Genomic DNA, 16,931 nt, shown 5'->3' on the forward strand with positions numbered 1-16,931 from the left:
AAAAAAAAAAAAAAATTAAAAATTAAAAAAATATCATACCCACTCAAGAAAAAAAGAAAAAAAGAAACTAGCCAAGAGGGCTGGAGAGATGGCTCAGAGGTTAAGAGCACTGGCTGTTCTTTCAGAGGATCTGAGTTCAATTCCCAGCACCCACATGATGGCTCACAACCATCTGTAATGAGATCCCATTCCCTCTTTTGACCTGCAGGCAAACATGCAGGCAGAACACTGTATACGTAATAAATAAACTTAAAAAAAAGAGAGAGAGAGAGAGAAGTAAACACTCAAAGATGTAATTGACTTGATAAAAAAAAAAAAGAAACTAGCCAAGAAACTATAGATAACATTGTAACCGACCTTACCTGGGAATCTCATGCTGGAAAAAGGAGGCTAAAGCCAGCCAGGGAGAGAATTTGTCTGCAGGGAAGAGATTTTACACAGTTCTGACAATTTATCAGACCATCCTGCAGGAGAGACTAAATCTGAGACCATGTTGCATCGGTGATGGGCAGAACCATACTTTGGTGGGACTGCTTAGCTATACACACTTCCAGCCATCTACTTCAAACCTAAACCACAAAGATGAACTTGAGGGGTGTCTTGGTTAGGATTTCTATTGCTGTGAAGAGACGCCATGACCACAGCAGCTCTGATATAGCAAAATATTTAATTGAGGTAGCAGCTTCAGTTTAGAGGTTCAGTCTATGATCATCACGGCAGGGAACATGGTGGCATGCAGGTAGATGTGGTACTGGCTCCATCTTGATCAAAAGGCAACAGGAAATGGGCTGTGACGCTGAAAGTAGCTTGAGCATAGAAGAACCCAAAGCCCACCCCTACAGTGACACACTTGCAACAAGGCCACACCTCCTGATAATGCCACTCCTTTTGGGGGCCATATTCATTCAACCAACCACAAGGGTCATTAGATTTTCTCATTCCTTATCTCATCCAAATGTGACTACACTGACTATCTCTCTCCCTCCTTCCCTCCTTTTCTCTCCCCGTCCCCTCCCCCCTCCTCTCTTAGTCTCTTAGAATGGTTTATTGCAGATGTGTGGCTGAGCCTCGCCCATTAGGGTTTCCAGGACATCAGCTCTGGCCCTAATAAATCTTACAATAATAATAAGCTTGTATAGTGCTATGCTGGTGACCACAATAAAAGCTTGGGGTTGATGTTCCTGTCTTTGACCAGTCGGGGATCCACGTCTAGCTCTAGATATACATAATAAGTGAATTTCCAAAGAACAGATCTGCAGTCAGGCTTGGTAGTGCATGCCTTTAATCACAGCACTCAACAGAGGCAGGGGGATGGCTGATCTTGAGGCCAGCCTAATCTACAGAGCAAGTTGTATGACAACCAGAGCTACCCAGAGAAACCTTGTCTCAGAAACCAAAAACCAAAACAAAACCCTAAACATGTGCACTTCAGAAATAAAAGTTATCCCCAAAAGGAAGTCTGAGAAATAGTAAAAAAAAATGATGAGCTGAGAAAATATAAACATTACATAAAATGACACAGGATAACAAAGCAATGTGAGTCAAGTTAAAGAATCCCCAGATCTCTACTTGGAGTTAAAGCTTAAGTTCAGACAAATTGATAGACTCAAGACTTAACACACCAGCTGTGTGTGGTGGTGCACCCCTTTAATCCCAGCACTCTGAAGGCAAAGGTAAGTGGATCTCTGAGCTCAAGCCCATTTTGGTCTACAGGACAGCCAGGGCTTTTGTCTTTTGTGTCTGTCAAAAGCAGCATTATTTACAACAGTTCCAAATCAGAAATAATACCAATGTCATGAAAAAGAAAGACCAAAACAAACAAACAAACAAAACCCCACAAGATCATTCAAGTTAGAGCTCTCAGGTTATTGTGTATATGAGAACTGGAAATTGTCAAACCAAAAAAGTAGCTTGGAGTCGCAGCTTTACAGAAGTTATTGCATAGTTTAGAGAGCACTACTCAAGTCAATGAGAAAAATCACCCGGAGGTCTGGGAGTGCAGCTCAGTTGGTAGAGTCGGCCTAGTAGGCACAACAGGTCCTATTTTGGCCACTATGGTACATATTCAAGGAAAGGGGATGCCATATGAAACCATATCCATAAAAAAAAGAATTAGCCAGGCTATGGTGGCGCACGCCTTTAATCCCAGCACTCGGGAGGCAGAGGCAGGCGGATCTCTTTGAGTTTGAGACCAACCTGGTCTACAAGAGCTAGTTCCAGGACAGGCTCCAAAAACCACAGAGAAACCCTGTCTCGAAAAAAAAAAAAAGAAGCTTTAAATTAATACCATAATACTATGTTATAGTTAAATATTTTTAAGTCTGTCAAATGAGAAACAATACTCCCACATACAGCTATTACACAAATTATTTTGTATAATCATACTGCAAAGCAATCTAGCATTATCTAATAATAATAAACATCTGTCTCAAAATTCCTTTTTTTTGTCATTTCAAATGTCATTTTACAGGTGGTTCTGGGAGGGGGCTGAGCTGGACTTGGTGGCTCACACCTGTAATCCTAGCTACTAACTAGGCTGAGAAAGTAGAATCGTAAGCTCAAGGCCACTAGCCCTGGCTGTCCTGGAACTCACTCTGTAGAACAGGTTGGCCTCATACTTAAAAAGATCCACCTACCTCTGCCTCCCAAGCGCTGGGATGAAAGGCGTGCACCAGCACATCCTGTTATTGCAGAATTTCTGATAAAGGCAATGTTTCATACTTATCGCCTACGGTAGCTGTACTTGTTACCCTGACTGGTAAAATGGTGTGTCCGTGTGCAGTTAAGCAAGTTGTGAAAAGCCTGGGATTGTTGTTTCACAACCACTGATTTTCCAATGCTGACGAAATATTGCCTCTGCTTTCTCCCCCAACTTATTCCCTTTAATCTCTTAGACATTGGTACAGATTTTTAAGGAACAAGAACAGTTGGATGTCACTGACATTCATACAGTAAATGTGTACATTTCTATATACACAGCTTATGGAAGAAAGCTCTGCTTCCCTCTTATTGTCTCTCGCTCTGTTTGTTTTTTTGCAGAATGGATCTCACCATGTAGTTCAGACAGACTGGCCTTTGATTCACAATACCCTATCTCTTCCTTGCCGCCCCAGGCGCACCCTCCTGGTGCTGGGTTTCTGATGTTCCCTTTACGGTTCCACTTATGCTCAATTTGACATTTCTTCAAAGGTTATAGGTTTGCGACTCATTTCTCATGCTAGGCTGCTGCCTCTGACCACCACATTCTCTAAGACTGAAAGACGACGTGACGGCGTGTTTGTTTTAGATGTGAGAAGCCAATTTGACAACCTCAAGGACACTCACAGGAGGAAGAGATGCTAGTCGTGGAGAAATGTTCCAGTATGGACTTAGGAAAAGGTCATCCTTCCGAACCTTGCTACAAAATATGGAAATGTCCTAGTTTTCTGCCTTCAGTGTGGTTACAGCGCAACACCAAGAAGGACATTTTGCTACTGACTCCTCAAGTCTTCGATGAGTCCCCTTTCTTGTGTGCCTTTAATTTTTTTTTAAAGAAATTATTTATGTATGTGTGTGTGCTCACCTGGGTGTGTCTAGGTGGTGCAGGTGCTTAGAGATGGCCAGAAGAGGGCATCGGATCCCCTGGCTGTTGTGAGCCGCCTGATGTGGGTGCTAGAGACTCAACTTGGGTTCTCTCCAAGAGCCCTCTCTGCAGTCCCTAAACGTGATTTCTTTCCATTATCTGAACTAAAAAGGTGATTGTTGATGCGTGTGTACTTGCACAGCAGCACCTGGCCGTTTGAGCTTCCCTCCTCCCCCACTTCTACCTCTCCCGCTAATACTCTTCTGCAGAGCCTTGGGGCTGCCACCGGCCCCGCCTCGCGCCCCGGTTGGCTGCTGGGTGGGAGGCTCGTTTCTTCGCTCCTATTGGCCGCTCAGGGGGGTGCGTCTCGCGTCTCAGGATTGGTCCCTTGGAGGAGGCGTCTCTCCCAGCTGGGCGGCCGGTGGCTATTTCCGGAGTAAGATGGCTGCAACGCGTGTGCTGGGGACCTGGAGCCAGAACGCTGTCAGACTGGTAAGCAGGATTGAGTGGGTGTGAGGTTAAAAAGAAGTGGTTTAGCAGTGATTTGTCACCTGAAGTGGTGCGTTGCTTTCTTCTTCGAAGTGCCACGCGTCCCGTGAGTAAGTGATGGAAAGATGCATGCAAACAGAAGGGTAGCGAAGGTGGCGCACCAGCGAGGCTGGGAACAAACGCTGCACTTACCTGGGCGCGCTCCTGTGGCGATTAGCGTTCCTCCCAGCGGTGCCCACAACCCTGCCTTTCACCTGCTTACTTTGCTTGAGCATCTTGATGCCAGGCATTGTCACAGGCGCTGCAGACCCAGAGCTACAATCTTTCGGCATTTATTGTGTACCCACCCCTTGTCAGACGTAGGCACTGTTAACCTGACCTCAGGCAATTTTTAGTGGGAAGAAGAGAAGAGAAAAGGAAAACTTTGCCCTCTAGCTTGAGATTCACTTGGAGTTCTACTTCTCCCCCAGGTCCACACTACATGCCGTTCCAACTTTTTATCAAGTTACCACCTCCGTTTGCCTTCAGTTCCCCTTCACGCACAAGCATTTAGCAGTAACGGTGGATGAATCTCATTAAGTATCCCGTTTCTTCCTAACTGTATTACGTTTTGGATACCGACCTTTCCCATTCCCTAGATGTTCCTGCAGTGATGGCCTCCCGTTACCACAAAACCTTTTCCCAGCCTGCTGTCTGTGTGTACTGGGCACTGGGGATATAAATATAACACAGACACCATCCCTTTCCTCCTGAGATTGTAATCTAGTGGAGGAGAAGAGGCGAGAGGGAGGCCGGGAAAGACAGAAAGCCATGGCTTTAGACTACATCAGGGAAGTGCTATTGTGGAACAAGTGCCCAGAGCTACTATGGGGGTGACACCTGTGGGGGAGTGGGGCTCAGAGAGGAATTCCTGGAGGGCACTGAGTGAGGACAGTGTGAAGGGGGAGGAGGAGGTAGCCAGCGGACAGGCCCCTTGTCACAGCACCTTACTAGGCATTTCTGGGCGCTTCTTTTGAGAGCTCTCCATCCTTGGCTTCTCAGACATCAGCTTCCCAGTATTATTTTTCCTAGATCTTTTGCTGCTTTCTCCAGCTTCTAAATACTATTTTAAAGTCATGGACTGCACTTTTCAGTCAACAGTGGTCCCATAAGATTATGGCAGATCTGAACACTTCCTATGACCTTTCCCATGTTTTGATGTGTGTAAATATGCAGACACAGTGGTGTTACAGTTGCCTGCAGTGTTTAGTACAGTAACATGCTATACAGGTTTGTAGCATAAGAACTGGCATATAGCTTAGATGGGTAATAAGCTAAGCAGAAGGTGCCCACGTAGACTAAATCACCAAATGATAGAGTTCTCACAGTGGTGTGTGATAGCTTCCTTTCTAAGTGCGCTGGCTTTGACCCTCTGCACCTTCCCTGCTTCCTGCATCGTCTCTCCCACTCCTTTGGATATATTTTCTGGCTGTGCTAATGGTTTCCTGATGTCCCCTCGTCTTTCAAATGAGTCTACGAAAGGCTCGGCTATTCTGTCCAAGAGATTTCCAATTGAACAATATGAGGTGTTTTTCAATCACAAGTAATACAAATCCGCTGGATGAACAGGACATCATCTATGCATACAAATGACAAGTGACATACGTGCCAGTCGTTATCAGGGCTGATGTTCCATCAGTTCATTCCGAACTTTCCCATCTGGCCTTAAGAAGCTGCAGCAACTCCCTCAGTAGTTAAGGCTGGAAGAAGAAAGGAATCCCACCAGGCTGATCTAACCAGCAAGAACACTGTTCCAAGGCTACTGCTAGCACCAGGGAGTCTGGAAAGCTAGCCTTCAGCCTTCGCACAGTGTACCATAGTGCCTCAGGGATGCAGCCGCCGGGCTCTGGAATAGAACCCTCAAACCTGTTCCTCTTGATTCTAACTCTGAAGCAATCTATCCACTCTTCACTGCCTCATTCTTAATTGCAGGTGTCTTAGTCTTTCCTAACTGATCTCTGGCCTCTGATCTGTCCCTTTTGTGATTCATTTCTCATAGGCTGACCATGATGGCCTTATAAAGTAAGGGATGCATTACATCATGCCATGTTCTTGCTTAAAATTAACAACTCTTTTTTTAAAGATGCCCATAAGCCACATGACCTAGGAAATTTATGATCTGGCTTCCCTAACCCCTCAAGCTTCATTCTTTATTAAAAACCTGTTCATTCTATACTTTATTCTCCTCTTATCCATTCTCCTTTGATTTCTCTTTCCACATCCTTAATTGTTTCTCTTCTACTTTCATACCCCCCAGTTTGTTTTGTTTTGGCTTTTGAAGACAGGGTTTCTCTGACCTCCTAGAACTCTGTAGACCACGCTGACCTTGAACTCAGAAGTCTGTCTGCCTCAGCCTCCCAAGTGCCACCACCTCCCAGCTTATGAGACATTCTGTATCTGCCTTTGTGAAGAGAGTCTGTGTCACTTAACATGATGATTACTATACCATCCACTTTTTTTTTTCCTTTTTTTGGGGGGGTGGCAGAGGAAGGGAGTTTTGAGGCAGGGTTTCTTTGTAGCTTTTTGGAGACTGTCTTGGAACTTGCTCTATAGACCAGGCTGGCCTTTGGAGACTGTCCTGGAACTTGCTCTATAGATCAGTATAGGGATAAGTCCCGCCCCTTAGGGGGCGTGTTCGCCTCGGGCTAATGTTTACCTATAAATCTGGCACGCCTTCTGGCTGAGCTTGCTTCTGCTTTCCTGGTCTCTGCAGGAACAGTGATTCTGTAAATCTATTTCTCCATTAAAGCTGTATATATTTTTACAATCTGTCTGCATTCGTTTACGCCATTACAGACCAGGCTGGCCTTGAACTCACTGAGATCCTCCTGCCTCTGCCTCCTGAAAGAATGCTGGGATTAAAGGCACGCACCACTACCACCCAGCCCATTTTCTTGAAAATAATTTTTTTTTGCATTCTACCATTTTTCTGGACATCAATGAAATAAGATTAGAGTAAAAGTAACTAACACTTTTTATACACAAACACACATTGCTCATTCCAGCTCCAACTCTGACCGTGCCCATCTTGGGGAAGGTTTAACTTGGGTTTTGCACAGCAAGTAGGAATAATAAAGAGCAGAAGGACACTTCTAAGGCATAGGAAGTGATGCAAGCACAGGAAGTGCAGCAAGAATTTGCTTAGCAGGGCTGCAGGAGCAGCTAGATTTGGCTTGATCACACTCAACTTCAGAGAGTTCTGTTAAACAACCCGCTGAGCACACAGTGTGCTCTCCTGACTCCAGACCTTTGCTCATATATTTCCTCTGTCTTGAAGACTCTTGCCTCATCTGCAACACTTCTCATCCTGTGGGTTACTCCTACTCAGTCTGCAGTCTTACTTCAGGCTAACTCTCTCCAGAGCTTCCCTTAGCACACCCTGCCGGAGCTGTGTTAATGGCCTGTGTGCTCCACTTTATCTCTTATTCTACCAGTGTCTTAGTTAGGATTCCGATTGCTGTGAAGAGACACCAAGACCACGGCTGCTCTTATAGAGGAAACCATTTAATTGAGCCGGCTCAATTCAGCCCATTTTTCTCATGATGGGGAGCATGGTGGCAGGTAGGCAGATGTGGTGCTGCAGGGACAGCTAAGAGTCCTACGTCTTGCAGGCAACAGGAAATGGACTGACTCCCTGGGCAGTATCCTGAGCATAGGAAACCTCAAAGCCCACCCCCACAGTGACGCACTTTTTCCAGCAAGGCCATTCCCACTCCAACAGAGCCACACAGCAACTGAAGTTCACTCTTCAGTTACTATGAGATCATGGGGACAATTACAATCAAACTCCACCACTAGGCATTGCATGTGGCAGGAACTGCATGTGTTTCCTTCTCTATCCAATCCTAGTACTCCGCATACTCTGAGAGCATCGAATGACTCCGTAAAAGAAGTTTTGTTTTGTTTGTTTTTCAAAGCAGAGTTTCTCTGTCTAACAGCCTGGCTGTTGTGGAACTCTTCATCTGTAGACCAGGCTAGCCTCGAACTCTCTGTCTCTTCAGTGCTGGGATTAAAGGTGTGTGCCACCACTCTCAGTGCTTGTCTTTGGCTTTTTTATCTTATACAAACATTTTTAAAGGAGGAGGGCTTAGTACCTGTGATAAATTAATCATACATATGCAAGAGGTTTTGTGTCTGATTTCCTGCTTGGCTAAGAGTCGTACATTTGCTTCCTAGTTTAGTCAACTATACTCTAAGGAATTTAAAATAGTTATTTGTTTGTTGTGTGTGTGGTGGGGAACACAAGCGTCATGATTACGTGTGGAAATCAGGACAGCTTCCAGGAGTCTGGTTTCTCATTCTACTATTTGGGTCCTGGGGATCGAAATCAAGTCCTCAGGATTGGGAGCAAGAGCCTTGACTCCCTCAGCCACCTCACTGGCCCCTGTGGTACATTTCTCAATGGTATTTGTCTTCCTGCTCAAAATACTAAGTAATGTGAACTATTTTTTTTACTTCTTTATTATATTAATCAGCTAAAATTTTTGGCCTCCCTTCTTTTTTTTTTCTAGTTGTATACATTAAATTATTGATGCGATGAATCACTAGGTATAAATTAGAATTATCTCAGGCACGTTAGGCCAGATGATCTCAGTGGAATTGTGTCTTTTAGGTATTGTTCATGACTCAGTAAAAGAAGTTTTTGTTTGGTTTTTTTGTCTTCTGCAAAAGTTTGTAAGGGAGGAGAGCTTAGCGCCTGTGATGAGTTATTCACAGGCGTGTGGTCTTGCTGTATTCGGTTCCTGCTTCTCTAGGAATCATTACATTGGTGCCTCAAACAGAAACCTCCGCCAGTTTGTCCTTTAAAAGCTGAGGCTTTTCTGGGCATGGCAGCGTATGCTTTTCGTCCCTGAGCTGTCAGTGAGGACAGCCTGGTCTGCACAGGGAGTTCCAGCCTCCCGGGCTATGTAGTATCTCAAAAAAAAAAAAAAAAAGAAGAAGAAGAAGAAGAAGAAGAAGGAGCGGTAGTTGGTACTGTCATTCAGTAGGACACCAAAGGTCATTCTCTTTCTACCACTTTGCACTGTTAGTAGGAAAAATAATCCCTACCTTCCCATTCTTAATTAGTATGATTTCATGAAGGGAGAATGCCTTCTCAGGTTTGAAAAATCATTTTTTCTCCTTTCTGTTGTTTTTTAATCTCTTCACTTCTGCTAATGTTTAATCTCTCCCCTCTTTCTCTTCAAAGCCATGCAATGGCTGATAATCACATAATACCCATTGCAACTCGGTTGCCTTTTCTCAGTTCTGTTGGTCAGCTGCAGGAGCCCACGTTTCATGTGTTAGCCCACCTTGGCCTTCCTTTCCAGACCTTACCCATAATAACCTATCATATGAGCTAGGTAGACTGTTCGCTGGTCCTGTCTGTACTGGGACCTCACCCCCAAAACATGAATTCCCACCCCTTCCTGACATTCCCAGATCCCAGCAACTATTCTGATAGTCACTGCTTTCCTCTCTAAATCTGATCAAGCCAAATCTTGCTGCACTTTCTGTGCTTACATCACTTCCTGTGCCTTAGAAGTGTCCTTCTGCTCTTTATTATTCCTACTTGCTGTGCAAAACCCAAGTTAAACCTTCCCAAGGTCAAGCTAACCCCCCCCCACACACACACACACTTCTCTTTTGTCTTTTTCTCTTACAAATAATAAAAGCACACGTGACCCTACACCGATGTGGTAGGAAGAGCCTAGAGTTTGACACCAGGTTTACTTGTCTTCAGAGCTTTAATTGCAATCTGACCTTGGATCACTTCACCTCCTGTGAGGGTGACAGTGTGAGCTGGAGAGAAAGCACTGGATATGAAATCTTCAGGTACCTGGTACATAGCAAGAAAGCACCCAGTACATTTTAATTGGTTAGCTCTTGACCCCGTCTATTAGTAGTTCCTCGGTGAGAGCTGTGTTGTTAAAGGGAGAGCTTCTGTAGGCTAATTCTCCTCCAGGGTTTTAAAGTGTGAAGTATAGTATTAAATCAAGGTGAATTTGTATGCTTTATAATTTTCACTAGGCATCTCTATTTTCTATCTGAAGAGGCAGAGGCGATTACTTCTTTTTTGTTGACCGAGAGCCAGGGTTGAGAATGTTGAAGGAGAAAGGAAAGACAAACAAGAGAGGGTATTTGGAGAAGAGATTCCAGTCGATATCTGCTCTGCTGTGAGCTGTCAACTCAAAGGATTTTAGTTGGGCTTTGTGGTGCCTCAATATTGCTCTTAATAAGAATTAAATATAGGCATAGAGACTGGTGAGATGGCTCAGCAGGGAAAGAGCCTCTGAGGACCTGAGTTTGATCACTGGAACCCGTGTCCTCTGACATCCACTCATGTTACACACTCACCATAGACACACACACGTATAATAAAATAATGATTTAAATATAGGTATTATAAAAGTGAGTTATCAAGTGAGAATGGGAAGCTGCCTGTGGGAAGCAGACAGAATGCCCAGAGCAAGATGGTGAACCGTGGGTTCAGTGAGAGACCCTGCTAAAGACTGTATTCGAGAAAGACAGTCAATATCAACCTTAGGCCTCCATGTGCATCTGCACACATAAATATGACCCAGGATGGACGTAGGCTAGAATCTTCCCGGTAAGCGCACCTTGGGGTGCTACACACATTATTAGAAATGGGCTAGTCCAGGTGCGAGAGTTAGCCGAGAAGAGGCTAGATATAATGGGCCAAGCAGTGTTTAAAAGAATACAGTGTCTGTGTAATTATTTCGGATAAAGCTAGCCATGCGGGAGCCAGGGCAGTCGGATTGCAGCCTTGCAGCTCCCACTACACACATGCATGTGCACACACATCCATATGGGGGAAAGAGATGATTTAGGATGAGCTCTTTATGGGAAAGACAGGATATGTAATTTAAGAAAGGAACCACCAGTTTTTCTTTGCCTTCTGAAATCAAAAATAACTGTCACTTAAGAATTTAAATCTAGGGGCTGGAGAGATGGCTCGGCAGTTGGGACCACTTCCTGCTCTCAGAGAGGACCTGAGTTTGGTTCCCAGCACTCACACGGTGGCTCCCAGCCATCCTTGTCTTCACTTCCAGAGCATCCAATCCCCTCTTCTGTCCTCTGCAGGTACCAGGCATGTATGTGATACACATACAAACATGCAGGCAAAACACCAATACACATAAAATAAAACAAATAATTTTTAAAATTATGAACTTAAAGATATTCTACAGTCAGACTTTTGATTTTTATATTGCTTACCTTTAGAAAAAGAATGAAATCCTTACTTATAAATACATATTAAAATATGATTTGTAAGTATGGTGGCATGTGCCTATAGTTCCAGCTGTCTGGGAGGCTGAGGCAGGAAGATCACTTGAGCCCCGTGTTCAAGACCAATGTGGGTAGCATAGGGAGACCTGCTGCCAGACCACAGATAACCAATGTACAAAACTAATGTGATGTTCTCCAATCAAAAGTTACTTCTGTATAAATGGAAGTTTTAAATATATACCAGTATTCTCAAAAAAAAGGGGGGGCTAGAAATTATTGTTGTTTAAAAGGTAAGGTAGTTATTGGATATTAATAGCATTGAAAGGTTAACGTTAAGAATAAATTTTAAGTTTAAGGACATTTAGGTTTTGATATATCAAGTTGGGTATACTTAGGCCTAACATGTCTTGAATCATACTAAGGCATTATGCAGATAGTTAACAGAGTTATCTATCAGTTAGTAATAAGAAAACCAGCGGGGGAGCTGGAGAACAGTTCTGCGGTTGGAGCACCGGCTGCTCTTTCAGACGACTGGGTTTCAGTTCCCAGCACCCACAGGGCAGCTCACAACTGTTTGTAACTCCAGAGGCTTCAACTCCCTCTTTTGGCTTCTCTGGGCAACAGGCTGCACATAGTAACATACTATGCACATAGGCAAACGCTCATACACATAAAGTAAAAGGGAATATCTTTTTAAAAGAAAGAAAGCAAGCTATCTGGGCTGCTGAGTGGGTAAGGTGTGCCAAGAAGCCATGGGTTCAGCCCCCAGTACTGAGAGGAAAAACAGAACTTTTGGACATAGTATTTGTTTTCCATTGGTCTTAAATGCTAACAAGCACTGTGGAGCTTTTTGTTATTATCTCTGCAGCCCCAGGTTTCCTTCGCTGCATTACTTCAGGAGTTCCAGCAGCTTAAGCCTATCTACTCCCTGAAGTTTAGGGAATCGGGACAGTGTTTTAAACATACAAATAACTGTATGTGTCTCAGTGGGTGTGACTTAAGTCCATGTTTTCTCCTTGATTGAGTTTGAGTTCTTTTGATTAATGGGACAGCAGCAATTTGGAAAATAATCAGTTTCATGGTTCCTGCTGCTGAGTATTCTGAATTTGACTATCTAATTCATTATCGATATGAGTGTCAGCCTACAACAAAACTGAATGAATTTCAGTGTGTTTATACTTTTCTTTTGGGGGTGTGCGTGTGAACCCACGACTTTCTACGTATGGGACACACACTCTACCAATGAGGTTAACTCCCAGCCTCTGAGGATTTGTAATGCATTTTTCGTTTTGTTTTCTCTTTGATAGGTTTGTGTTCGCTATTTTCAAACATGTAATAATGTACATGTTTTGAGGCCAAAATGCGTGTGTTCCTTCGGTTATCCTTTGCTCAAATATAGTCAACCACATCACTCCCTAAGAACAGCAGCTGGTGAGTACACTCCCCAAATAGCATGTCAAATAATCGACTCTTTTTCTTAGTAATTGAAGACGTACCAAAGTAAAAGAGTTAGTCCTGTGTTTCCAGCATGGCTCTCCCCACCTCTATGTAATTTGCATATACACATTCCCTCTGTTCTTTCCCCCTCCACTCATAGTTTCCCTGAATGCCAGTGTCTTGTACTGTTGGGACTGGGTTATACCCGGTCATCCGTTCCTTAGGCTCTGATTTTCTCTGTGCAGTCATTGGCACTGATGTGACCTGCTCAGTTCAGGTGAACTGCTGATTTAATAGAAGCATCTTTATATCCTGGTGCACAGTCACTCTGTTTGTGAGGTGGAACTTAATCCGCTGTTACGACAGCATGATGTAATCACCCCGACCGCCCCTGAGTAGAGAGAGTTCCCTGGCTTTTATCTACTTACCTTTCTCCTATCTGTCCAGCCTCTGGAGATAACTCGAGGCCTCAAGTATTAGATTTGGCAAGGGCATTAGAGCTTTTTTTTTTTCCTGCTGGCCTATTAAGAACCCTGACAAAGAACCCTAGATTTCATTATATACTTAAGTTTTTAGCAGATACAGGGGCCCTGGCAATGGAAAACGGGGAAATTCTAGGCAGATTTTGACTGATTTTCCATGCTTTTATATTGTTATCCTCAATAGTCTCAGACAATATAAACTTTACATTCACCTGCTTTTAAAACGGTTTGTATCTGTTTGTACATATACACACATATATGTACACAAATGTACACCATATGTGTTTTTTATTCCTTGCACCACATATACAATATGTAATTTATTTTGGTAATTGTATAGGTGGAGTGTGTGTGTGTGTGTGTGTGTGTGTGTGTGAGAGAGAGAGAGAAAGAGAGAGAGAGAGAGAGAATATGTATGTGATGTGTGTATCTATCTGCAGTGTGCGTGTGTGTGTGTGTGTGTGTGTGTGTGTGTGTGTGTGTGTGTGTGTGTGGTGCTGGGGATAAAACCCAGGGCTTCATACATGGAGGCAAGCCTTCTTCCACCTCACTCACTCTGCTCAAGCCAGGATTTCCGGTTTCTAACCCTGATCACTGTTGCTTCACAGAGAAAGTAGAGGCTACTGCAGGAGGAACAGCAACTCCCTGCTTCATCCTCTACACTCTTCTGAACTTTAGGTCTCTTTATCAACTGCAGGCCGCATGGTGTTTGTTTGTGTGGTGTTTGTTTGTTTCTTTGTTTTGAGGCAGGGTTTCTCTGTGTAGCCTTGGCTATCCTGGAACTCCTCTGTAGACCAGGCTAGCCTTTAACTCACAAAGATCTGCCTGCCTCTTCCTCCTGAGTGCTGGGGTTAAAAACATGCCCCACTGCCACCTGGCTTCGTGTTTATATATTATTAGCTGTGCAACGCTGAGAAAGTTGCTCATCTGTTTCATCATCTGGAAAATGAGAGTAACCATAGTATTTAATTCATTCACGCTGCTGTGAGTATTTGTTCAGGAAGTGTGACCACCTGTGTACAAGGGATCTATCAGTAGGGTGTATGTTTCAGTACCTACTGTCTCTGTCACTCAGCATCTTTTTAAGTTTCTTTTACTCTGTCTAATGGAGAGAGGAAAGGAAAGTCTTGGATAATTTGGCAGAACATAATCTGAACATATTGGAAATGTTTAGGCATGATGGCGCATGCCTGCAATCCCAGTACTCAGGAGGCCGAGGTAGGTGGATCCAGCCTGGTCTACAGCGTGAGTTCCAGGACAGCCAGGGCTACACAGTGAGGCCCTGTCTCAAAAGAACAAACAATAACAAACAAACAAAACCTAAAAAGGGGGCAGGAGAAAATAAAAAATTCCAAGGCTACTAGATAAGCACTGGCCTGGTTGTAGTCATAAGTATCGAGGACGGTTATTGGAGCGAGAGATCTCGTTGAGAGCAGGCTATTTATGTATGTATGTATGTATGTATGTATGTATGTATGTATGTATGTATGTATGTGTGCAGCATTCTGCCTCCATGTATGCCTGTACGCCAGAAGAGGGCGACAGACCTCATTACAGATGGTTGTGAGCCACCATGTGGTTGCTGGGAATTGAACTCAGGACCTTTGGAAGAGCCAACAATGCTCTTAACCTCTGAGCCATCTCTCCAGCCCATGCAGGCCTTTTTGGTACATCAATATTGTTTCAATTGGTCAGGAGCTTCATAGGAGAGACATTGTAACCCTATCAAAGAGCATTATTTGGGAAGCTGGAAAACATGAGTTCTGTGGAGGTAGACTTGTGTCTTGGAGTAATTCTGTAACACTTTAGTGGTTATGCTTTTTAAAATTATAAAATGCTGGGCTTTTAGTTTTTTGGTTTTTGGGTTTTTTTTTTTTTGGTTTGGTTTGGTTGTCTATAGACAATTTCTGCCTCTACTTGAGAACATATTCTAATTTTAGAAATAAAAGTAGCTATTGATGATACATATTTAATGAGATCATTTCCCATTTATTTTTGAAGTGCTGCAGGGGCAGGTTGTTCAGTTCAAACTCTCTGACATTGGAGAAGGGATTCGAGAAGTAACTATTAAAGAATGGTAAGTTAGTCTCAAAGTAGTTTTAAGTCAATGTAAAATTAATTGAATATGCAAAAAATAAGACTCAAATTGGGAAACTTCTTCATTGATATGCTGGTAGCAGAAGTTATTCCTCAAGTCTCTTTCTTTGATGTGATTTATTAATGATTGTTACTTTATTGTGTGTGTGTTTTGCCTGTGTGTCATGTTCGTGCCTTGTGCTCTCAGAGGCCAGAAGAGGGTATAGAATCTTCTGGAACTGGAGTTACAGATGGTTGTAAGCCACCATGTGGGTGCCAGGAATTGAACCCAATACTCTTAATGACTGAGCCATCTCTCCAGTCCGTTTCTTTCTCCTTTTTTTTTTTTAAAAAAAAATCCTTTAACTGTCTACTCTTTGTTTCAACTACAAAAGAGATTACTTTCTAAGAGATGATAAGGTGATATAAAACCAGGGCAGAGCAATAAATAATCAAAGCCTGCAAACTTAGCACCTTTGTCACACCCCCAGCCCACATGAATTTGGAAGAATCTCATGTATGAATTCGCAATTTCCTTCCTAAAATCTTAAAACAATCCTGTTACCTAACGCTCTACCATACTTTACATGGTTTTCAGGAAGCAGGCTTGGTTCGTGTTACCTGACATTCTTTGCTTGTGGGCTTATAAGATACTTTACCTGAAAGGCACAAATCAAAAAATCTGAAACCCTAAAACAGTTAGGACTGGAGAGATGGCTCAGTGGTTAAGAGCATGCTCTGTTCATCCAGCAGTCCTGAGTTCGACTCCTGGCACCTATATTTGGCAGCTCACAACTGCCAGTGACTTCTCCTCTAGGGGGATCCTGTGCCTCTGTCTCATACTTACATGCCTTGTACTTACATACTTACATGCCTCCCTCCAATTAAAACAAAAACTTTAAAATTATATAGTATAAAATAGTATAGATACACATATGGTTGCTTGAAACAAAAGGAAGAAATTCTTTACGGCCTTTGACATTCTCCATCCTTTTGTGTCTTTAATCTTTTGGAAAAACATTGCCTCTTGGCACTAAACTAAGTTTTAAGGTTTTTAGAAGTAGCAGTTACATTGAATAAAGAGATAAGGTTTTGTTCCATAACCAAGATAAGGTTTTGTTCTATAACCAAGCTAGCCTCAAACTGGCCATCCTTCTGCCTCTGCCTCCTGTGTCCTCAATGCTGGGGTTATGTTCCACTCTGCTCGGCTCACATAGTCTTTAAAGAACTGGACCGAGGCCAGTGACTGTCATGTTCTCTACTTAGCATTCTTTGCTTTGTAAGCAGAGGATTTTAGGAACCAGCCTTCCTTATAATTGTCTTTCCTGGCACTGTGCAATTGTGAGGCGAGCCATGGACTCAGGACAGCCTGGTTTTGAAATTCGTGATGCACCCGTTCTCTTCTGAGCTGCTGTCTCTTATGGTGTAGAATCAGGTAATAGTTGTGGCTCTCCGAACTCACAGTGGCTGTTAGCACTATTAAAATGTAACACGTAGAAATGCCTTACCTTTCCGAAGAACTGCGTACATTTTGACTTATTGATGCTTTGCTTCAAGACCAAGTCTTAGAAAAAAAATTAACTTCTTAATTTCTGGGTCTTTTTTTATTTCTTTTT

General features: G+C 43.2%; 1 protein-coding gene across 1 annotated transcript in view; it reads left to right on the top strand.

The window, feature by feature from the left end:
* Positions 1-3,979: 3,979 nt before the first annotated feature.
* Positions 3,980-16,931, top strand: part of Dbt (dihydrolipoamide branched chain transacylase E2) — a 33,087-nt gene continuing 20,135 nt past the window's right edge. The window contains exons 1-3 of the mRNA XM_005357185.2: positions 3,980-4,054; positions 12,628-12,751; positions 15,241-15,316. Coding sequence (XP_005357242.1) covers positions 4,004-4,054; positions 12,628-12,751; positions 15,241-15,316 — 251 coding nt within the window. The 5' untranslated portion in view covers positions 3,980-4,003. The remainder of the gene's footprint in view (positions 4,055-12,627; positions 12,752-15,240; positions 15,317-16,931) is intronic.

Source organism: Microtus ochrogaster, chromosome 21 (genome assembly GCF_000317375.1).
Source record: "Microtus ochrogaster isolate Prairie Vole_2 chromosome 21, MicOch1.0, whole genome shotgun sequence".
Classification (NCBI taxonomy): domain Eukaryota; kingdom Metazoa; phylum Chordata; class Mammalia; order Rodentia; family Cricetidae; genus Microtus; species Microtus ochrogaster.